The 25,586-nt window shown below is 34.9% G+C and overlaps 2 protein-coding genes across 16 annotated transcripts in view; one reads left to right on the forward strand and one right to left on the reverse strand.

Annotated features, from left to right (window-relative positions):
• The window catches only part of LOC133835510 (autophagy-related protein 2 homolog B), a 93,890-nt gene that overhangs the window by 52,349 nt on the left and 15,955 nt on the right, over window positions 1–25,586 (reverse strand). For 9 of the 15 annotated variants that reach the window (XR_009893592.1, XM_062265471.1, XM_062265472.1 and 6 more), the window contains exons 5-7: window positions 5,182–5,344; window positions 2,359–2,441; window positions 708–847 (exon numbers count right to left, since the gene is read on the reverse strand). Coding sequence is in view for 12 of the 15 variants with exons in the window: in XM_062265471.1 (XP_062121455.1) it covers window positions 708–847; window positions 2,359–2,441; window positions 5,182–5,344 (386 nt within the window). In the remaining 3 variants the exon portion in view is untranslated. Of the gene's footprint in view, window positions 1–707; window positions 848–2,358; window positions 2,442–5,181; window positions 5,345–25,586 lie in introns of those variants that run through there. The other 6 variants (XM_062265476.1, XM_062265473.1, XR_009893593.1 and 3 more) reach the window with 5 other exon arrangements.
• Window positions 21,480–22,534, forward strand: LOC133835511 (cytosolic non-specific dipeptidase-like). Its single transcript, XM_062265488.1, has 2 exons — window positions 21,480–22,293; window positions 22,346–22,534. The coding sequence occupies exons 1-2, from the start codon at window positions 21,588–21,590 to the stop codon at window positions 22,387–22,389; spliced, it is 750 nt and encodes a 249-aa protein (XP_062121472.1). The 5' UTR covers window positions 21,480–21,587; the 3' UTR covers window positions 22,390–22,534.

Raw genomic sequence — 25,586 nt, forward strand, 5'->3', positions numbered from 1 at the left:
ATCCAGTGTTTCATACGGACAGACACACAGACGGACAGACGGACAGGGCTATATAGTCTCGGCTGTTGACGCTGATCAAGAATATATATACTTTATAGGGTCGGAGATGCCTCCTTCTACCTGTTACATACATTTCCTGCCGGCACAAAGTTATAATACCCTTCTACCCTATGGGTAGCGGGTAAAAAAAAATCTAAAAGGATTTCACAACATTGCATAATGATGATAAGCAAAGCTATGCAAATTACAATACTGTTTTTATAAGTAATTCATCTTCTGTTTTACACTCAAAATTTACCGTTGCCTATTTTTAAGCTTTACTGTTGGAAACAATACCGTCTTACAATACTGTACTAGAAACAAGCATTTCTTGCTTCTTGCATTAAGGAATACAATGGCCCAACAACTTATTCAAAGCAAACACTTCAGCTCAATTGGCTCTCTCATATCAATTAACTTTTATTTGGGATAAAATGTAAATTTTATAAAATGTGTCTAACAAAAAATAAAATTTTATATTGTTTATTTATATTGTTAAAGTTTTATCAACGTTAAAAAATTCACTTTCGAGTGAAAACTGGAACAAGACGATTTATCTCACAAAATAATATTCAATTTAGTACAAGCTATATCCGCAACATCGATACATATATGAACATTTTGAATGTAATATTATTCAATCAATCAATCTACAAAATTAGGTTTACCTGTACTTTCATTTATTCCATCAATATTTGAAGAAAATCCATACGAACATTTTGAACTAAATGGTGATTTATATTTATGTTTTTTATTGGTCTCAGAACAATCACTTCTTTTGTCTTGAATATGGACTTTAATATTAATTCTGAAAATATAAATACAATTGCAATTAGTAAATAAAATTATTAAATCTCTTCGATATTTTCATAAAATCTATAATACTTAAAAACATACGCTTCATTTCAATTGAATATGCGATGGAAGTTATTAAGTATTTAGATTTTAATTAAATCACGTGCACTAAAATACTTTTCTTACGCTTTAAATCATTTAGATTGTTGAATTTCGAGGTTAAATGAGAATCTGACTACTGTAGACAGAGGGGGAGACAGAATTTGGACAATTTGGAAAAATACTTGTGCTGCCGATATAGCTATCGTCATCTTTACTTTAAAAAGTATAATATTTTCACAATTTCAAATAAGGTTGGTAGACTATAATTTATAAAGTTTGAAGAGAAAATTCAATAAATAAAATTAAAGAAGAATATAAAACTAGTTAAAAAGCTACAGTCCAGTGCTCGACAGTGAGATACCCGATACCCATTTTGAATAAAAGCATAGCAGTGCGGCATAATTCTTAAAATATACCAAAAATACTGTAATATATCTAAGACTATATTTGGTATATACAACATACGCCAGATTGTCAACCAAAACAAACTTTCGACCACTTTTATCCGACCGCTACCAAATTTTCAGATATTATAAGTACTGTAGTTATTATTGTATCTATGCGACTATAGCTTTAAAATTATACTTTTTATTATTTTTTTTCTATTTGCGGGGTCGGGAGTGGGCGTGGCAAAAATTTGAAACAAACTTGATTTGCGTGCAAAAATTACAAATGATATAAAAAAAAATTACGAACAGACTGACAGACGAACATAGCTACCATTTTTCAGGTTTTAACACTGATCAGGAATATTGTTATATATTAATATACCCTTTACTTTAAGGGTAGCAGGGAAAAAAATTATAAACTAAATTATTAGGATGAGATTTGTATATATAATTGAACATTGAATTCAAATATTCGAAACAGAATTCAATATCTCTCAAAGAATTTAACTTACTTAATTTGATTGAAATATGTCAAATAATTTAAATTAATTTAAATCCCTTCCGTATTCTGTGTGAACTATAATAATCTCAATAACGTAGTTTGCTCTAGTAAATCTATTCCTCTGCTTAAAACCTTATTATTAGCTTATTTATCGAGTATTTAAATGTTATTTATCTTATTATACATATATTCTAACATATTTTTAATCTAATTTAATTAGCTGTCCAGCGTCTTTTAATATTTATTCGCGGTTTTCGTGTAATGCATGCTGTTCACAAATTTATTTTGTTTTTTCCGCGCGTCAACAAGCCCGTGCTTGGTATCGCTGGGCCACTTGATGGTACTGCCGTTAGTACGTCAACGTCCAAATAAATATTCTTTTATATGTACATATGTATTTTAAACTGGAAACTACAATAGGATCAAGATGATGTTATGCTATTAAAAAACTAATTTTAAATATAGAGAAAAGGCCTCTGTCTCAGTGTAATTTTAGCTACATCCTTTATTTATTAAAAATAAATTGCTTACTTTTCATTCTCTGGAGTTATATTCTCGCCCATAATGCGACTCGAACATTTCATAACGTGAATATTGTTTTCAAATGCTTCACCCTAGTGGAAGATAAACATAATACTTTAGTTAAAACATAAATAATTTAATTAAAAGGTTATTAAATAATACTTGGCTCGTCAATAATTAATATAAAGAAGTAGGAAATAAACATCTGAGTTTGAATTTTCTTATATAATATTAAACAAGTAAGAAAACTACATTCGAGGGGGCTCTACCCGCTACCTATTTTGAATAAAACTAAAATATTGCGGTATTAAAATATACCAAAATAATATACCATAGAAATACTATCTAGGCATGCTCCGGTATTAACTTTTCGTTTTCGTTTTGAAAACGAAAATTTGGTGCTTCCGTTTTCACTTTTACAAGATTCTTTCGAATTGCAAAACGAGAAAATTTGTCTTGTCGAAATGAAAAGTAAATGCGTTTTTATACATCAAATCGGATCTTTTTTGTAAAAGGAAAAAATAGTTGACTCATTGGTTTATTGTCGTTCTTTTAAGACCGCCAGAAGATCGATTATTTTTAAAACGACTAATTTTTGACCCCATCTCAAATTTGGAAATAAAATGTTGCCGTCGGGAACAACAATTTTTGTTTTGGTGAGGATCCGATAAATTCGACACCATGAATTATTGCCTAAGCTGCAATACTTTTGGTGGAATGAAAAAGCAAGTTAAAAATATATGTATGTATAATGAAACGGATGGCATTAAATTTGTTGAAGTTGGGTAAAATATGTTTTTTTTTTTAAATTAATACATTTTAATTAATTACTGAAATGCTAAAATTGTATACAAACAAGTAAGAAAGCTACAGTCGAGTGTACTCGACTGTGAGATACCCGCTACCCATTTTGAATAAAAGCAATATATTTTGCGGTATTATTCTCAAAATATACCGAATGTAGTGCAAAAATACTAAAAATATACCAAATGGTATATGTGGTGTATCGATATAGTACCGCATTCAAAATATACCATAGACGGCACAATATACCAGATTGTCGGCCAAAGCAACTAAGACCCCTAGTAATATAATACCCTTCTACCCTATGGATAGCGGGTATACAAATTGTTGAAATGACCGGAATGAAATCCATTAAAAATGTGGCATCCTCTTTTTGTGGAAAACAGCTGATTGTCGTTACACTGATTTTTTAAAGAGAGTTTTAAATGTTTATTATTTTCATAATAGACAAAAGGCAAATATATTTCATTCGGTTTTGGTCCGAAAACGAAAAGTGAATACCGGAGCATGCCTGTATATACATATATATATAAAATGGTATATTCATATAATACTAAGTTCAACATATACTATAGAGTGCAACTAAGGTAAGTAGACGTCTTTTATAATACAAAAGTAATTTTATACTAACTTTGATCATTTTTATCTGATCGCAACCAGGAATCACAAAGACTGTAGTTATTATTGTAAATTACATTTGTTATTTTATGCCCCCTTATCTCTGTTACATACATTTCCTGCCAGCACAAAGTTATAATATCCTAGCCAGCTTGGTTCGCTGTGCATTATGTTATAATTATCATATTTTCATTTTGAAAATGATGTTTTACAACCCTCATAAAATTTAAGCTCTTAACCTTTACAACAATTCAAATTGTAATTAAGCGATCTAAAAAAATTTTAATGGGATTGTATTGTACAAATTATAGGAATTGGGTTGTAGGTTTGCGCAAATTATTGATGAAAGGGGTGAGTGAGTACTTGATTTAATCCTAAACTTTCCGCTGAGAGTAACCAAAAGTGCTGAGGAAGCTACTTTTATAGGTCCCACCTCTCGGAACGTGCTAGGCCTAACCATCGCGACTTTCCGCGTTTCGCCAATCCTGTAGGCTCTCCAGACCGACGAGAAGATCGAAGCCACCCTGGTGGAACCCAGATCTCTCATCGCTTCGTGGTGAGCTTAGTAGCATTTTTCAACCTGCTAAGAAGGTGGACAACTTCTATGTCTGGGACGGAGTATAAGTTTCTCCTGAAGTCCTACAAGAAGATGATCCGCTCATCTAAAAGGTCCTCATGAAGAGCCTTTATCCTCAGATCTGGACAACATTAAAGACACCTCCAGACTGAGAAAGCTGCTGTCCAAGCAGACTTCTAGTCCCAGTCTGCTCAAGACGGGCGATGGAGTGTGGACGGAGAGCAGCGGTGAAACTCTTAAGGCACTGCTCTCAGCTCATTTCCCCGGGATGTCTTTCAACATCGAGCAATGACTGGCCCCCTGCCGGTTTATCTATTGCCAACAAAATAATTTGGTCTATCAATGGACTTTCGCCAGAAATGCAGAAAGCCAGCAAATCTGCGATTGTTCCCTGGTTAACAAAGATATATTCGGCGTGTCTCGCATGGGATATATCCCCACTCTTTGAAGGATCTCTAAAATCATTTTCCTGCCAAAGACGAGCAAATGCAGCCATGTGATCAAAAATGACTTCCGGCTAATCAGCCTAACCTCTTTCCTGCTAAAAAAAAACTATGGAAAACCCACGATGTCAATTTTTTCGTTTTCAAAACAAAAACGAAAAATTAATACCGGAGCACGGTTAATAATACTAATTTAAGTAAATAAAATACATACAAGTTAATATTAGCTTGTAATAGGTTGAGTATCTTTATAAAAGGCATTTTTTTACGGCTTTTTTTTATTGTACATTGAGCGACAATAACTAATCACTTTTCTTTTCTATTTTGTGTGCAAGCTGGATAGTCTTTAATAAATCCTATAATATTTGGACAATATTTTTAAATACTTACACAGTAAAATCCATTAACTTCATCAACAATGATACTAACAAAGGATTTCCACTCAACCAAAATATTTCGAAAATCAATTAAGATATAATCGCTTCGTATATTTTTTTCTAGGCCTGATACTTTCATTGGATCCAAAAGTAATCTGCCATCAACGATTGGAAATCTAAAATTATAAAGTTAAATAGTTATCATTTTTAAATGAAAGCAAATAAGTTATAAAAAAAGTATTGTACTATATAACAATTAATAAAACTGCTTTAGTTGGAAATGCTCGAGTTACAGCATTTTATAATATTTCACTAAACTTAGTTAAATAGAAACTATTTGCTGATGCACAGTGTGCACTGCATACCGCGCGGATGCTCAAAACTGGTTACAAATTAGTAAGAAAGTAACAGTCGAGTGTGCTCGACTGTGAGATACCCATTTTTAATAAAGGCAAAATATTGCGGTATCATTTTCAAAATATACGGAATATACTGCAAAAAATACTAAAAATATACCAAATGGTATGTTTGGTATATCGATATAGTACACCATTCAAAATATACCATAGACGGCACAATGTGCCAGATTGTCGGCCAAAGCAACTAAGACCCCTAGTAAGTAGGCGTTTTTGCCCATACAAACGTATTTCTTTAATAACTTCGACAATTTTTATCTAATCGCAACCAAATTTTCAGAAATCATAACTACTATAGTAGTTATTACATATACCAAAATTCGCAACTCTAGCTTTTAAATTAGGCTTGTTATTCGATTTTTTTGATTTGCGGGGGCGGAAGTGGGCGTGGCAAAATTTGAAACAAACTTGATCTGCGTGCAAACATAACAAATGCTGTCGAAAAAAAATTATAGCTCTATCTCTTATAGTCTCTGAGATCCAGTGTTTCATACGGACAGACACACAGACGGACAGACGGACAGGGCTATATAGTCTCGGCTGTTGACGCTGATCAAGAATATATATACTTTATAGGGTCGGAGATGCCTCCTTCTACCTGTTACATACATTTCCTGCCGGCACAAAGTTATAATACCCTTCTACCCTATGGGTAGCGGGTATAAAAATAAAATATTTGATTTCCGCCTAACATATGTATAATTGCTTCCGTATGAAACACTGGATCTCAGAGACTATAAGAGATAGAGCTATAATTTTTTTCGACAGCATTTGTTATGTTTGCACGCAGATCAAGTTTGTTTCAAATTTTTGCCACGCCCACTTCCGCCCCCGCAAATCAAAAAAAAATCGAATAACAAGCCTAATTTAAAAGCTAGAGTTTTTGAATTTTGGTATATGTAATAACTACTATAGTAGTTATGATTTCTGAAAATTTGGTTGCGATCAGATAAAAATTGTCGAAGTTATTAAAGAAATACTTTTGTATGGGCAAAAACGCCTACTTACTAGGGCTTTGGCCGACAATCTGGTACATTGTGCCGTCCATGGTATATTTTGAATACGGTACTATGTCGATATACCAAATATACCATTTGGTATATTTTTAGTATTTTTGTAGTATATTCGGTATATTTTGAGAAAATACCGCAAAATATATTTCTTTTATTCAAAATGGGTAGCGGGTATCTCACAGTCGAGTACACTCGACTGTAGCTTTCTTACTTGTTTTACTATATATTTGATTCAGATCAGATAAAAATTGTAGAAGTTAGTTTAGAAATACTTTTCTTTAGCAACAAACGCCTACGCGGGTGTAGTACTATATTATTATAACAATACAACGCGTTGCAATATTTTAGTGTTTTTGCGGTATATTTTTGATATAGTCGTAGAATCTGGTTTTATTAAAAATGGGTAGCGGGTATCTCACAGTCGAGCATACTCGACTGTAGCCTTCGAAATTGTTTAATTTAGTTTCAATTTCTTAATTAATATTGTGGGAAGCGAATAATAAAAACCCAACAGGTCTTGTAAAATGTCTTTTCTTGATTCGAGCGTCGCTTAAAAATATGTATATGCAAAAACAGAATGTAACAGAGAATGTGAGAGTAAATAAGGAGAGCTAACATCACGAGAGAGGTGTTCGGAAAGCTTATATGTGTGTAATACACACTGTGTATAGGCACACGTTTTACTACCATCGGCCATCCTGAGAACAAAATCTCTCGATCTTAACTTTACAAGGAGTTTGTAAGTCTTATAATTATATTATATATATGTCGTAGAATGGCTAGTTTGCCCATTGTACGTGTGCGTACAGCTTTCGTGTGGCGACACATTGTCGCTAGTAGTTTTAAGATGCACAGTACCTGAGAAAAAGAGACAGACTCTGCTGCTGAGCATGTTCTGATCGTAGAACGCAGACTGAATGAGAGAAACAGAGAGGGCAATAGACATTGCAGGAATTGTGAAATTAGACAGAACTCTGTTTTACTGAAGGTTGTTGGGAAGCGTCTCTTGCAACGAACAGAACTCGCTGTGCAATTTACAAAAAAATGGAAACAATTGAGGAATCTTCGTCATATACATCATTTAATTTATTTAATAATTTATTTCCAAGACTCCAACCTCCCCTGTAAGGATTACGCGAAACTTGAATATGTTCTTCATCTTTAATGTTTTATGTATTGGTCCTTTATTATTTCGAATACATTTTTTAACAGCTCCTACAGATGCGTCAAAATGTTGTACCATTACATATCACCTTTTTTGTACTATTTACCTTCTCTTCTACTTTTATTGTAACTCATTGCTTCACTTCTAATTAGTTTTAAATCTCTTGCGTCAGTTACTGTGTCCATATCTTCTAGTTTTTCCCTAAGTTCATCTTTAATGTTACCATTTTGAACATCATTTTACTAAGAGCCTGTTTTAGGAAACAGCTGCCTCTATCGGATACAATGCATTTTGGTCTACTGTATGCTCTAAAGTAATCTTTCAATGCTTTAAGTAATTTTTTGGTTTTTGTCATCTTCGCTGTATATAATCTCACAAATTTCGTAAATTCATCTATAATCAAAAATATGTGTTTATTTGCAATTTGCAATTTGCAAATGCAATACATTTAAGACAATTTTCTATATGGCTAGAACCTTTTTCTTTGATATTCGAAATCCAATACGTTTTTGAGATGATGTCCATCCGTTTGTCCCTACCTACATATGTGTTCAAGCTCATTGTGATATTTGTGCATAACTTGATCCTCCATGGTCTACTGGTACATAGAAAAGTAATTTATTATCATTGTTTTTAGTTTTAGTTTGTTCTCGGTATGCTCTGAAAGTTTACTGATTTTTTTAATATTTCCATCTTTTGTCTGACAAATCACTAAATTGTCTTCAAAACTGATCGTACCTCTATCATAATGTTTGTACACCTATGTATGTACTTAATGAGACTACTTGTTGCATTCTTTCGCCACCCTTATGGATCTTAAAATTTTGCATTTTCGCTCTGCTGACGCATTTTGGATTCCCATTTTATAAATTCAAATTGTGACAATATTTAATTAAAGTTTCTTTCATTTTTTAAATCTAACTTTGTGAATACTCAATTCGTCAATTAACTGGATAGTTTTCTTTTATTAATACGTTGTTTAGTTTACGACAATCTATACATAAACGTCTCTACACATATGTAAATACATGTAGAAGGGTATTATAACTTTGTACCAACAGGAAATGTATTTATGTAATAGGCATAAGAAGGCAAATTCGACCCTGTAAAGAAAATATATATATTTTTGACCAGCGTCAACAGCCGATACGATCTAGCCATGTCCGTCTGGCTCTGCGTCTGTCATAGATCTCAGAGGCTATAATTTTTTTTTGACAGCATTTGTTATGTTTGCACGCAGATAAAGTTTGTTTCAAATTTTTGCATGGTATATTTTGATTGTGGAACTATATCGATATACCAAATTTACTATTTGGTATTTTAGTATTTTTATGGTATATTATTTTGGTATATTTTGAAATATAATACCGCAATATTTTGATTTTATTAAAATGGGTAGCGGATATCTCACAGTTGAGCACACTCTTGTTAATATTCGATTAGTGTTATAAACGAAACGTTCCCACGAGCCACACATATGAGGCGCGATCTCACCATAGTCTATCTTAATTAGTTCGTAAGGCTTTTTCTGATGCTCATAGATTGGTTTCGATCTCAGAATAAATTTATGCTGGCGTCCCACAACGAGCCATAAAGTTTCGCATACACACGATGCAGGAGCTTGTATCCAGGCTGTATGCATTCTCGATGCACTGCTCTGAGTGTCAAGCAAGCAAATACGATACCCCATCTTTTCTCTATCTGCCTACCAGTATCACTAGTATCGAACCAAAATAATCCGCTCCTTTGTATGTGAACGGTGTGGAGTAGCTAGTCAATTTTGCTACTGGTATTGCAGCCAGGAAAATAAGGTAGTGTGTTGAGTTCTTGTATTTTTGATAAGCTTCCCGTATTCAGTTGTATAGTGCACATAATCGAGGAGTATGATAAGCACCTTATTCAGAGAAATACGAAATATCAGTGATTATTGTCATTTTGCGAGTTACAAAAACCTGTCGTAATTCGGATGTACCTAGCTCCGGTAAATTTGAGTTGAAGCTAGTCCAATGACCGTCAGGTGCTTTTAAAAAAATCGGACCATTTTGCCAAGTTCTTATTTTGATGGTACTGCTAACCTTTGAGCGACTTTAAGTTTTATTAAAATCGCTGCATTGGAATTTTATAAAATTTCCCCGAATTGTTGAAATTTTCGTGGGTCCATCTTTAACCATTGCAAAACGGTTTTAGAACCCAATCAGAATGTAACGTCATCCACTTTTGATCCACGTGCTTTGCGGACTCTTTTAGGCAATCGTACACCAACAACTGCAGCTTGAAGGTCCATTTTCTTTATATCTCCAAACTAATCTGGATTCTGCGAAGTGATGCCAAGTGGCATAGCTCGAAGCCGCCTGCCTGATGAATCGACCGGACTTGAGGTGCTAACTCAATCCTCAAATTTTCCATCCACTTTAACGCAAGTTTTGCGAAGTATTTTCAATACTTTTTTGTCACCGCCAGACTGCGGTCTTTCGACTTAACTGCCTCCAAGCCAACGCTCTCTTTCACGGCGTCATGAAGTTCTTGTCACTTGCACTCTAAATCATGCATTGCAACGAAGTTTGTCTTTACGTCTGTTCCTTGGCGAGCCCATCCCAAGCAGGATTTAGGCACGATGTGTTCGTATGGCTTACGAACGGAACGGCAATGATCCAGTTGTTGGTACCGATCAAGATCGTTGCTTGAGCTTGGTTGTATGACGGCAATGGAATATGCCTCTGATATGGATATTTTCCCCTACAAATCCTCTGCGTTGACCGATTGTTTTGGCAGAACAATGCACATTGGAATGAAATGCCTTTATTTTGGCCACAACCGTAATTTTAAAGCTAGAAAGTTGAAACTTGGAGAATTTGCAGCTTATATTATTTGTGAATTTCACATTTTATTTTTTTTTTTTAGTTTTTATTTCTTATTTTTTATATTTATTTGTTTTTAATCACCTCTAATCCGTTCATTTGGAATTACCCAGTCAAAAGAGGCGTTGACATTGCGATTTGTATCCAGCCAAATTTTTATAAGTAACCTCGACGAATAAAAACCTTGCTTGCATCTATTTAAATATTTAACCCTCCCGCAAATTATTTAAATGCTATCTGAATATACACATAACTCATACTACCACATAAGTTGTTATTTGAATCCTGTTGTATCTTGCTAGATATGCTCCACGAAACACAAATATTTTAAGGTTAGAACCAACAAAACTACTGCTTACGTATTTTTACAGTTTTTATTTACATTAAAAACATGACAACACAAAGTCACATATAATTAAACACTTATACAAATATTTTCTACATACCATGCGGAACATTTTCCAATTTAAGGTATTTTATTTGGTCAAACTGTTTAAAAATACGAGAACGCCAGAATTAAGAAACTAGTCAGCAAGCTTGCACCCACCACGTGGCAAGAACAGCTGACTTTCAACGGCTGGTGCAAGTCGAGGGCTGCACAATTAAGTCCAATTAAATATTTTCGATGTCTAGGGACTTTTCTAAGCTTGAAATAATTGTAACATTATTGATATATTAACATGAACTTTTTAGGTTTTGGCCAAAATAAAGGCATTTCATCCCAATGTGCAATGTTTCGAACGGTGTGTACATTATTGAGCCAGAACCGCTTACATGAGTTTGACTGATATACATATCTGCATCGCACTGAAGTGCTTTCGGTTCGAGTGGCATCGCTAGTCCACTGCAGACATAATGGCATCGGCTCACCTTTAATGCCCAGCATAGCAAACGTCTCTTCATCGATGAGAATGACTGCAGGAAAGCGTCTACCTTTATTATTTATTCCGCAGCATGAAAGATTACTGGTGTAATGAGAAAAAATTTGTCAGAATTTTTGTTGGATTGATGTGAACTCACGATTGCTTGATTGATTTCAGCAGCGGATGATGCCTTTCTGTGCAGCCGTCCAAGGCACATTTTTTGAAAAACCTTGTGATGATTTTTTAAAAATCGCCTTTTTTGACTAAACTTGCTGCTGTTGTTCAGTCACAGCCGTGGCTGATGCACTTTCAATATGTGCGTTAACTGTGTTAACTTTATACACTGACGGCGATACAACAGTTTAAGCCGCTTATGCTGTTTGATATAACCAGCCGTTGAATTCCTTAATAATTTGTGATGAGCTAGTTCTAGTGCGCATGGCCCATGGATGAATACCAAAATGGTTCGCCTCCATTGTGGTACAAATACTTCGCACAGCCAACGCAAGTTCTATAAGAGCTTCCAAGTTTCTTTTAGGGACTGTAGTTTTCTTAACTTTCCGAGAATACGCTCGGGTCTGCCAAACAAGATTTTTAATGTATACATCATCTCCGATACCATACCGGGTAAGGAAGCTTGTCTTTCAGGCATGCTCCGGTTTTCACTTTCGGTTTTCGTTTTGAAAACGAAAAAATTGGTGCTCCCTTTTCACTTTCACAAGATTTTTTCGAATTCCAAAACGAGAAAATTTGTCTTGTGGAAATTAAAAGTAAATGCCTTTTTCTATATTAAATCGGATCTTATTTGCAAAAGGAAAAAAAAGTAGTTGACTCATTGGTTTATTGTCGTTCTTTTAAGACCGCCAGCAGATCAATTAGACTTGTAATTATTTTTAAATCGACTAATTTCTGACCCCACCTCAAAATTGGATATCAAATTTTGCCGTCGGCAACAACAATTTTCGTTTTGGTGAGCGACCGATAAGTCCGACACGATGAGTTATCGCCCATACTTTTGATAGAATGAAAAAGCAAGTTAAAAATACTTTTATAATCAAACGGATGGGGATTAATTTGTTGAAGTTGGGTAAAATATGTTTTTTAAAAATTAATTTATTTAATTTAATTACTTATGCGTTAAAATTTTATACAAAAAACTGTTGGAATAACCGGAATGAAATGCATTAAAAAGGTGGCATCCCCATTTTTTGTGGGAAACAGCTGATTGCTGTTCAACTGATTTTTTAAAGAAAGTATCAAATATTTCTTTGCAAAAAAGACAAAAGGCAAATATATTTTATTCAGGGGAAGCATAAATAAACAATGCAGGATAAAAATATCCTTATGTGAGTTCAATCCACGCACGAAATTTGACATACAAAAGACATTTTTTCGCGTTGTTTACTTTTAACCAAAACACAAATCAGATGTTTTAGCAGAAAAAAATGAAACGTTCCGTTAGCAAAACGATGACCAAAAACGTGTGAAAACCGGAGCACCTAAAAACGAAAATCTCGGTTTTGGTCCCAAAACGAACACGAAAACCAAAAGTGAAAACCGGAGCATGCCTGTTTGACAAGTTCTCGAGTTTTGCTTTTAAGACTTGTTGGAAAATTTCCTATACAGAAATACCATTTAGTATACATTTATACTTTTTAGGCTTTAATAAAAACGTAGCCTTTGGTCACACTGTCCGATATTTTTCCCTTTTTATTGTGACGTTGTCTTTGAGCTAAGTTGTGGTGCTGGTTGCGGTATAATTAGTGATGTAAAAAAAATTCCTTAAACGATTATTGAATCATATTATTAATTGAAACCACACAATTGATATCAATTAATCGAATAAAAACAAAAATTATCGATTATCGATTTTGTATTCTATGTATGCAATTTTTTTTTTACATGTGAATGAAATACAATTTCTACAAAAATAATAAAAAAAATATATATAATTTATTTATTCAATACTTAATTAAGAAGAAATAATTAAACGCGAAGTACTAAACTCATTTCTCTTTTCTGTAGAAGTAGCATCCGCCATAGAAAAAAGACGCTCTGCCGGTACCGAAGTGCCAACAAGGAAACAATACTGGCAAGCTACAATATATGTATAGCTCATCTTTAAATTCTGAAGCATATTAGTAGTACATTTACCATTATAAATTGTTATTAAACCTTTAATTTTGCGCGTAAAATTGTAGTGACGCGATTATTTCGTAGTATAATCGATAAATGGTTCAATTAATCGAAACCCATTTTTCGATACAATTAAATCTCTAATTGAATAATATGATTTAATATGATAATTAATATGATGATTTTATATACTATAATGTTATATATAATATAATATTTATATAATATGTATCATATGATTAATCGTCCCATCACTAGTTAAAACATAATTAACATTCCTGTATAATTATTGGGTATATAAAACAACAAGAACAACAGGTAATGGGCCCAGTCCATGCCATATAAATAATTGATTTGTGAAACAGTTTACATAATAAGTCTTACTTCAATTTCATGGAAATTTTTAGTTCTTGTGAAATTTCGATTTCTTATGAAACTACATTAAGTTGAGTTCCGCGTGTGTATACCTATCCTTGTACAACTGCTTACAGTGGATCACAGCTTATTTAAATCACCACCAACCAACAACTTTGAATCAGTATACTGGCCAAACTAAAAGAAGTATTAAATTTATTTAAACGCAGGATTTTAGTTTATTGTTTTAACATATAAGATATTCTTTCATTTGACCTCTAATTTTTTGTTTACTGTATAAGATTATCAAAAAACCAAAAAAATGGCGAAAAAAAGTACCACAGCTTATTTCAACCAGCAACTTTGCAGCTGTGTGAAGATCAGTTTCCTAGGAAAATAATGGTTCCTTATTGATGTTTTGCTTTGAGTATAGTATTTTAAATGTTTAGAAGTTAGATTTTCGACATTTTAAACTTTAGATCTTAAGAGAGGCATATTTTACAAAATGGGTCCGTGAGCCACAATTGAGAAGCAAAATGACCTCATAGCTTCTTTAAAGAATGAATATTCCCGTCCATCAATTTTTGAAATGCTGAATCTGAGTGTTTCGACAGTGCTGAGCATCATTTTATGTTTTTTTTTTGCGCGAAAATAAAGTACATGAGAATGGCTAAAGTGTACCCAATACAATCGGAAAATCGGGAAAAATCCAAAATTTTCACCACCAAAATTGGCCAGTGTTGTAGAGGAGGAATTGAATAATATAATAATAATAAGGCGTGCCAGAATCAATTCGAGAGTACTGCTGGAAAGTAATTTTAATGGCAGAGAAACCGTTTATATGTAGCGAGAATCAAAAAGCTCCTTTGCAATTTGCCAAGGAGCATGTGAGAATGGATAAAAACTTTTGGAAGTTAGTCATATTTGTGAACGAGTCCAAAATCAAAATTTTTGGCTCGGTTGGACCCCCATAAGTCCGTCAGAATCCAAATATCGAGCTCCAAAACATAAATTTAAAGCCTTCAGTCATGCGTGACGGTGGTAGCCAGAGTCGGAAAGCTCTATTTTATTGAAGCGACCATTGACAAGACTCCATACCGAGAGGTACTGAATGTGAATTTGCTCCTATGTGCGGATAAACTGGGCATTACAATGACCCAAACCATAAGGCAGAAATTGTCCAGACTTTACTAATTGTTGTCATGTCATCCAACCATCAGCTCAGTACCCCGACATAAATGTTGTAGAACATTTTTGTGCCATTTTGGACCAGAACATCGGAAAAAGGCCAATTTCCAACAAATCTACATATGTATGCACACTAAAATGAACAGGACAAAGCGTACTAAAAAGCCATTCGATGACGAGATTAGAAATTTAGAATTAGGGCTCTATTGACCGAACTGGATAGGGTCATTGATTAAGATATACCTGCCCAAGTGGATGAACAGTTGAAGAAAGCAGAGCGTTGTGCAAAAAGTACGTTAATAGAGTACCTTAGCGATTCGTTTTTGAACTTTGCTACAAGCGATATAACTGCGCGCTTAAGTCTTGGAAATTTGGACGCTGTGTATGAACAAAAAGTCTGGCGTTGCAGTTGGCAGTTCGCAAACGCTTGCTTTACATTGCCTTCGGCTTACGATTGTGTCATTACAGCAATCGAGATATTATCAGAGGATAATTTTACCTTAGCATTTGTTAGGAATCGCAACATCACAAGGCATTGCATTCATAGAAGTGCAAGAAAAACCCCCAGCAGATAAATATGGATTTATACTTGATTCCGGTGCAAATGATCATCTTATGAGTCGTTGTACATCGATAGTGTGAAATTGGTGCCGCCGCTGAAGATCGATGTGGCCAAGCAAGGCGAATATATTTACGTATCAAAGCGCGGCATTGTCCGTTTGCGCAATGACCACGAAATAACGCTGGACGATGTACTGTTCCGAGCAGGCTGCTAGAAACCTGATGTCGGTGAAGCGCCTACAGGAAGCAATCAATCAAATTTGACAATAATGGAGTAACCATTTCCAAGAATGGATTATATATCCAATATATCTATTTTTCAGTTTCAAGCATATAATATAGATGCGAAATATACAAATAATTCGATTATGGCATAAGAGGCTTGGTCATATAAGTAATCGCAAGTTATTATAAATAAAACGAAATAATATAATATGTATAGTGATAAAAGTCTTTTAAATAAATTAGAGCTATCGAATGAGATTTGCAAATCATGTTTAAAACGGAAAACTAAAAGAGTTACTGTTTAAACAATTTAAAGATAAAAAGACGACTATTTGTTGTATACAATAATAACTAAAGTATTCCTGAAAATTTGGTTGCGATCAGATAAAAATTGTCGAAGTTATTAAAGAAATACTTTTGTATGGGCAAAAACGCCTACTTACTAGGGGTCTGAGTTGCTTTGGCCGACAATCTGGTAGTGTGCCGTCTAAGGTATATTTTGAATGCGGTACTATATTAATAAAACAAATATACCGTTTGGTATACTTTTAGTATTTTGGTAGCATTTTCGCTATATTTTGAAAATAATACCGGAATGTTTTGCTTTTATTCAAAATGGGTAGCGGGTATCTCACAGTCCAGCACACTCGACTGTAGCTTTCTTACTTGTTTATATTTGAATTTAATTATTCTCATTGAAATACTTTTGTTCGTGTTTTGTATCAGCATTAAGAAATAAGTAATAAGTAATAATGCAGAAAAATAAGCTACACCCAAATGAGAGAAAACATGAAACCTTATTATGTTTTCAAGTGGGTGGCGAAAATCATTGGGGGGCTATATTTATGATTAGGTCTTTAAATTTTCATAGCGACTGTTTCCAAAAGAAATAACACCAATTCAAAGGTGATGGATTTTTAATAGTTTTTTGTTTGTGTGAACAAAAATCTTATAAAATGTCTTATTACTGCCTATTGCTAACATGTTTATTGCTAATTTGTTTATACTACATATGTACATATATCTCTTTTGCCATTTTAACATACGCTTTATTTAATTTCACAACTCCTTACGATTAGTGGTAACACTTCAGCCATCTTATCGATCTTTGATGACACTATTAATTAGAAATAAATTCACGATCATATGAAATGCATATAACCATCGGCAAAGAAAGAACAAGCTCCGTTATTTCCATGCATATTTTTCTTACAAAACAAACCGTTTATGTCGCAAATACACTTACAATTAGAATATGCTAGATGAATTTTAAAATAAGCTATATTTCAAGCTAGATGCAAGCTTTTCCATTTAAAAATATGTTGGAACCAGTGTTTAAAAAACTGCAGTCGAAGTAGCAGAAGTCGCAATATTTTTGCTTTTCACTACTTCGACTGCGAGCGACTTCCGAGAATGAACAGTTTCTTCTGCTTCTGCTTCTGAAAAAATCAGAAGTCGCAGTCGAAGCAAAAGCAGAAAACGATCGCCGACGAAAAGCGAATCAGCAGCAGCAGACGCCGTGTAAAAAATTTTGATTTTGCTTTGCTGCTGCTTTCGCGAAGCAACGCAAGTCGAAGCAGCAGCGACTGCTCGACTTCTGCAAGTCGAAGCAGCAGCGACTGCTCGACTTCTGCAAGTCGCCAGCAGCAGCAGTCGCCGTTTGAAAATTTTTGATTTTTCTTTGCTGCTGCTTTCGATTCTGCAAGACGCTACATGTCACAGTCGCGACTACTGTCGAAACTACTGTCGCGTCTGAATTTTTCTGCTTATACTGTTTGATTCTTGATTCTTGTGCATCAGTGTCAATTGAAGCAAGATCGATACAGGAGCTTAATTGTTTAACTATGGCGCAGAGTAATATTTGGATGTATTTTGAAAATAACGTTGATGAAGGCATAGCTATATGTAAAACATGTAAAAATAAACTCAAAAATAATAGACTTTCAAATTTAAAAACACATTTACTTAATTTACACAAAATAAATTTAAATGCTGCAAGTGTTGAGCAGTTAGAAACTTCGTCGTCGTCAAATTCCTCCATGAAATTAAAAAAAACTATTAGAAAAAAAAAAATAAAAATTGAAGTGAATAAAAAACAACTGCTGAGGTCATATATTGGATTGGTGACAGAAGACAGCATTCCTTTCAATGTCTTAAATTCCGAAAATATGCGAAATATTCTTGACCCAATTTGTGATGGACTCAAAGCCGCTGACGGAAAAAAAATTACGTTAAATGCATCAAACTGCAAAAAAACTTTGCAAACAGTGGCAAACAACATAAAAGCGCATATAACCACTGAAGTGGCAAATAAATTATTGTCTCTAAAAATAGACAGTGCCACGCGGCTGACAAGAAACATTTTTGGCATAAGTGCTCAATATATTGGATCAGCTCAAATAAAATCCCTTATATTAGGCATGGTAGAGCTTAAAGGTGTTGGATCGAGCACAGCCAAAAATCTCGCCGCTGAAGTGCTTAAAGTCCTGAGCAAATATAATATAAACTTAAGCCAAATAGTGTCAATTACATCCGACAATGGTGCCAACATGCTTAAGACAACAAACATATTATCATTTGTTTTTGATGAAAATCTTGCCGAGGACGACCAGTATTGTTCAAACGAAGAATATTTAAAAATAATTGAAAATATCGAAAAAGTGCCAAATTTGTTAATAGGAAATATTCAAGTTTGCCGTTGTGCTGCACATACAGCTCAACTGGTTGCTCTCGATGTCACCAAATCGCCGGATATGTTAAAATACCTATTTAACTGTCGCAACATGACGAAATTTATAAGAAAAACTTCAAATGGATTTCGCGAAATATTCGAGCTAAAACAGCTAAAAATGCCGCAACTAGATTGTCCGACCAGATGGGGATCCACCTACACGATGCTAAAGGATTTGTTAGTGGCCAAAGATGAATTAACGGAAATTGAGTCAACTGAAAACAAAATCGAAGAAGACAATTTTGAAGTGGATGCATCGTTGTGGGATTTTATTGAAAACTATTGCTTAGTTTTCAGTCCATTGCAGAAAACAATAAAAAAATTTCAAGAAGAGCAACTGCATTATGGAAATTTTTACGCCCAATGGCTTAAATTAAAAATTTGCACTGAAAAAATTGTAAATGATACAACACAGGATATGACAAGAACTATTGGCGAAAAGATTTTGAGCTCTATTGAAAGGCGATCTAAAATATTATTAAATAATAAATATCTTATTTCGTGTTTGTTTTTGGATCCTCGTTTCCAGCATACACTAACACCACAACAAAAAAATGATGCAGTGAATCATTTAAAATCAATATGGGACAGAATAAATGACATAAATTCTAGTGGACAGTTATGCTCAACACCAAATTCGGGCTCACAACAATCTGTGAACCATTTTTTTGATGAAGAAGATGAATTATTAAACGCGTACTTAGAGCAAGGGATCCAAACGGAAGTCAGTAGTACATTCGACGTCTACTCAAAGATTGAGAATCTTCAACTTCCTTTCCAAAGAATCGATGCAGACGTTCTCACATTTTGGAAAGGAAAGCAGTGCACTGACCAAGAGCTATATGCACTAAGTAATGTTTGCTTTGCTGTTCCACCAACTCAGGTACATACATATATACAAATATTTTAATAAATTAATGTTCACAGATTCATAAATACAAATGTTTTCTAACAGGTGACGATTGAACGAGCATTTTCGACGTTAAGACTTGTACTTACTGATTACCGAAATCGACTAAGTCAGGAAGTACTTGAGAATATACTGCTGGTCAAATTGAATCCAAGCTTTCTGGACTCAGCGATTGACAGCTTATCTCTTTTTTCAAGAATAATAATATTTTATGAAAAAAATGAATTAAAAAAGAATCAAATTGCCAAATTGTTTAATTTATCAGAATACAGGTGGAGCGAAAAACAGCATAAGCAGCAAAGTAAATCTCGACAGCAGTCGCGACTGTGACATGTAGCGTCTTGCAGAATCGAAAGCAGCAGCAAAGAAAAATCAAAAATTTTCAAACGGCGACTGCTGCTGCTGGCGACTTGCAGAAGTCGAGCAGTCGCTGCTGCTTCGACTTGCAGAAGTCGAGCAGTCGCTGCTGCTTCGACTTGCGTTGCTTCGCGAAAGCAGCAGCAAAGCAAAATCAAAATTTTTTACACGGCGTCTGCTGCTGCTGATTCGCTTTTCGTCGGCGATCGTTTTCTGCTTTTGCTTCGACTGCGACTTCTGATTTTTTCAGAAGCAGAAGCAGAAGCAAAATCACATGAAATGAAACTTGCTGCAGTTTTTTTAAACACTGGTTGGAACTAGCCTATAATAAGCTAAACTGGCAACACTGGACAGCAACAACAACATCAGCAGATTTGTATATCACGCTATGGGTAGCACTGAAAATGCAACGGGCAGTACTGGAAGAGAAAAGAATGAGGTAAACAAAGTAAAATGTGGATCAGCGGTCTCGCTTGCACTCGCAAAGGAAGCTAGAGTTAGACGGAAAATCAATGTGCACGCATTTTCGTAAGCCAACTCAAAAGCATTGCGAAGATGTGTAAACTTGACGAAGAGTCGCTTCGGATGTTATTGGCCATGAAGTTAAAAGGAAACGCTCAGTACTGGCTTCATGCAAATTCAACTCGCTTGCGTGAACCTTTTCAAACGCTTTGTGCTCAACTAAATGTAAGATGCAGAAGAGTGTTGGTGTACACAACAAAAGTACAGGGTTCGACAACAGGAAAAGGAAATGGCGAAAAGATTTCTGAACAATCACGTAGGGTTAGTCAACGGAAAGCAGAAATCCCTGTTAACACTATAAACAAGTAAGAAAGATATAGTCGAGTGTGCTCGAATGTGAGATACACGCTAGCCATTTTGAATAAAAGCAAAATACATATAGTGAAAATACTTCAAAATACTAAAAATATACCGAAATATATAGGTAAGTAGGTGTTTTTGCTCATACCAAAGTATTTCTTTAATAACTTCCACAACTTTTATTTGATCGCAACCAAATTTTCAGGAATCATACCTACTATAGTAATTATTGTATATACCAAAATTCGCAACTCTAGCTTGTTATTCGTTTTTTTTTTATTTGCGGGGGCGGAAGTGGGCGTGGCAAAAATTTGAAACAAACTTGATCTGCGTGCAAACATAACAAATGCTGTCGAAAAAATTAGAGCTCTATCTCTTATAGTCTCTGAGATCCAGTGTTTCATACGGACGGACGGACAGACACACAGACGGACAGACGGACATGGCTAGATCGTCTCGGTGACGCTGATCAAGAATATATATACTTTATAGGGTCGGAGATGCCTCGTTCTACCTGTTACATACATCTCCTGCCGGCAGAAAGTTAGAATACCATTCTACCCTATGGGGGTGGCGGATACAAAAATTTCATTGGATAAAAGATATGATTTGGGAAACCACTAAACGTCAAACCACTGAAGAAATGTTCGTATTCCACAGCAAACCGAGTGGTTAGCATAGCCTAGACAGTTGACAGATTTAAAAAACAATATATCAGAGATTTATGTGACATTTAGAAGAAAAAAGTACTAATATAACACTTTTGTCTGAAACCAAAATTGATATGTAAATTTCTTATTTCATTAATTATCTTGCCGCTATGAACTACCATTCCGTTAAAATTGTATCGGAATATTCTAGCCGAAAGAGTTTTCCAAATACTCGAAATACAAGCAGCCCACTAAAAAGATTATTTCAAATGGTACTAATCAAGCGTGAATGCTATGTTAATGATTTGTGGGAGATTGTGGGTCATGAGACGGTATCAACGCGCCTTAATGATCGTAGTAAATTTAAGCGCGCAATAGATTGGCTTTTAAAACGATTGGTAGCTTTGGATGTAGTGGCCTTTAGCGAACACTTAGGTATGCAAATTATGCCAGATTCGTTCAAAATTATTCGTATGCCCAACATTATAATTGGACTTCTAAAATATTGTGCTGATAAGCCAACGATTTTAGTATATGGAAATCTTGATGTAGAGGAGGCATCATTTAAGGACGGTTGGATAACTGATCCATTTGTAATGAGTGAGCAGGGCAATTATTTGTATGGCCGAGGTGTGGCACTTGACAAGGGACCTCTTATGTGCTGGCTTAATGCAGTACAGGCATACCGTGATGCTGGGTTACGACTTCCGTTAAACATTGTATTCCTTATTGAAAGCATGGCGCATTGCGGAAGCTTAGGATTGGAAACGGTTCTACAACAACGTATAAGTTTCTTTCGAGAAGTGTCTTGTGTTGCCATTGCAGGGAGACGATGGCAAAGTAATACTACTCCATGCATTATATATGGCTTAAGAGGTTTGGTTTACTATCATCTGGAAGTTGAGTGTGCTAATCGGTCTCTCAGTAGTTGCGAGCATAGCGGAACTTTATATGAGGCATTTCCCGATTTGATTCATTTGCTTAGTTCACTAGTTAATTGCCAAATGCACACAATATTTAAAGGATCGCTCGATACTTTCCAAATCGATCGAAATGTATTTCGTATTACAGAATTCAATTATAATGAATTTGGACAAAGTCTAGATGTCCGAGATCTTCCCCATAAGGCTCAGAAGCAAGCAGCCCTAGCTGAAAATTGGACCATGCCACATATATCCATACATGGTATAGATGGTGCCTATGCAGAGAGTAATCTTCGCTTCATCATTCCGCATAAAGTAATTGGAAAGTTTTCAATATCGCTAGCACCACATCAAAACGCTGAGCAGACGACCGAAGATTTACAACAGCATCTAGGAAGCACTTGGGTGAACAGAGGATCTCCTAATAAAATGAAATTATATGAGAAATTAGTAATACCCTCTTGGAACGGTATTTATGACACCCCAGAATACCATGCTGCTTTCCAAGCTATGACTGATACCTATCAAATAAGTCCGAACTTCGTTCGAGATGGTGGTGCACTTTTAACACCTTCGCTTTTTCAACATAACTTGAAAAAAAATGTACTTATTTTACCCATAGCCAAAAATGATAATGGCGGTTCTCCAACTAATGAGCGAATTAGTGTCGAAAATTATATTATGGGCAGCCAGTTCTTGGCAGCTTTTATATGGGAATATGCAAAGCGCATATTAGACGGCGATGAGAAACATATATTAAATTAAAATATCGTGTCAAATCAGAAAGACCATAAACAATAATAATTTAGTTCCCGTATAGACTTTAAATGTATCCTGTTTAAACTAAAAGTTTCAAAATGTGGAAAATTGGGTTGGTGTGAAGGTGAGTGGTGTATATATTAAACGGGATTTATCTACGATATATACATTCCAAAATACTTTTTTTTTAATAATTACATAAGACGATGTAATAATGCGCACAAGCCCCACTCTGAAAACGTCATGTACTATACTTTTCAAAATATTTTTCGTGAAGTGAGTTAATGACTTTACGTGTGTGTAACAGGGAAAACAAAATATCACATCAGCATATATATATTCTGGATCAGCCGCAGCAGCCGATTTTATAATGTCTTTCTGACCGTCTGTCAGATAGATAGATAAAGATATTGTTGTTGGCAGATCAAGTTTATTTTGTTTTAAGAAAAAAATTGAAAAAAAAAATTAATATCATGCATAATTCAAAAGATACAGCCGTGGTCCGGTATTCACTTTTCTTTTTCGGTTTGAAAACAAAAATGGAAAAATTTGTGCGTTTTCACTTTCACAAGATTTTTTCGAATTCCAAAACGAGTTTGTCTTGCCGAAATGAAAAGTAAATGCCTGTTTCTACATCAAACAAGACAAGCTAAAAATACTTGTTCATTCTCTGTTTAGCTTTGATCCTGCGCGGACGCTTTTCATTCGCTCCCTTTTCAGCCCATTTCGATCATCTCAGCGGTTTTTCCCCAACTTTCCCACTATTTTCTCTAGCTTATAGGCACAAGGGGAATAGGAGAATCCGTAGGCGCGATCATGGCCAGCACGACCAACACAAGCGGGAGAATCGTCACCAGGCGAACAACTGCCAACTCAATAAATTCGGCTTCTTCAAAAATTAATAATTCAAAATTGGAGAACAAATCAAACAAAATTAGTACACTTGACCCTCGCTTAACACGGACTTTTAGCACCAACTCGGTCTTACACGGTTACAAATTTGCTGCCATCCCCCTTTTAACACGCTAAAAACCTCGTTCTTACATGAGTTTTTGATGAGGAGCCACCAAAATGAGAAAACATGCTGAAGCAAATTGGCTTAAGCTACAAATGCCACCAAATGCATTTCAAACTTGATATGAATAGAAAAATATGATCTCCTTACTTTTTAACATTTTTAAGTATTTATAAAGATTAACCTGTTAAATTATTATATGAAGCAATCTTTTTAACTAAATACCAGCTTTTAGTTTTGAAAATATGAACGTTATGCATTTATTAAAGGCATATGCATAATAACTTTTTGTTAATTTTGAACAAATGTATGAAACTTTATTAAAAACAGACAAAATTTAAACATTAAAAAATTTTTTTTTGCTGTCAATTTTGAATTTTGCGAACATAACCCCTTATTTTGTACTAAATCCATGTTTCGCTTAACACGATTTCGCTTAACATGAGAATTTCTAGGAACGTGACCCCCGTGTTAAGGGAGGGCCAAGTGTACTGCAAAACAAACCAATAAAAAAAAGTATGGCCAATTCTGAAGCCACGCTCCATCGAGCTTGCGGCTTTTCTGTCGTCAAAAGATATAGAGGGCATAGAGGAGATTACGAAGCTGGGGTACGGACGGTGCAAAGTCTCTTGCAACTCAGCGCAGGCCGCTAATAACTTAATGGAGCAGAGATTCCCAAAGCGATAAATTTCATGTAATCCAGACTGTCTGTTGAGCCGTACATTTACTTTTGCCAATGTTTCTGCTGCTTCCGGTTTGGTCACTTGGTTAAACATTGCATGAGCAAAGCCAGATGCTTTAGGTGCGGCCTTGTACATGACAAGCAGGTTCCTTGCGCCTCCATCTCATGCGTCAACTGCAAAGAGCAGCATGTGGCGACTGACCCAAATTGTCCAGCAAGGAAAAAAGAATATTCGATTAAAAAAATAATGGCGTCCGAAAATATCTCAAGAAAGGATGCAAAAACTAAATTCCCCTCCAATCCTATTCAAATCCAGTTAGAGCAGCCAGCCCGAACGAAATCTTTCCTGAAGAGAAACTCAGCCAGTTAGGCACCAAAATTGCTGTCTTTGTCACTGAGTGCAGAGAAGACATCACAACCAGTCTCTTTTCAGCATTTCTCGTGGAGCTAAAGGATTTTATAAATTCAACCAACGCAGAGATAGATGCATATACGAGGGTAGCTATTTATATTTCTGGTCTAATAATGAAAATGGGAATACTTATAAAAAAAAAAATGGATTTATTGTTTTGCACAGAATTTTCCAGCAAGATTTATACACTTTTGAATGCGCTCAAACCAATTGTCGAAGCACTTTTTTCACTCTGATTGAAGCACCTCCAAAACATGGTTTTTGAACGCTTCAACAGCATCCTCTGACATCGAAAATTGTAAAATAAAAAGAAGTCATTGGGTGCCAAGTCACGGCTGTACGGCGGATGACCCATAAATTCCACTTTTTTATCGGGAA

Source organism: Drosophila sulfurigaster, chromosome 2R (genome assembly GCF_023558435.1).
Source record: "Drosophila sulfurigaster albostrigata strain 15112-1811.04 chromosome 2R, ASM2355843v2, whole genome shotgun sequence".
Taxonomy (NCBI): Eukaryota; Metazoa; Arthropoda; class Insecta; order Diptera; family Drosophilidae; genus Drosophila; species Drosophila sulfurigaster.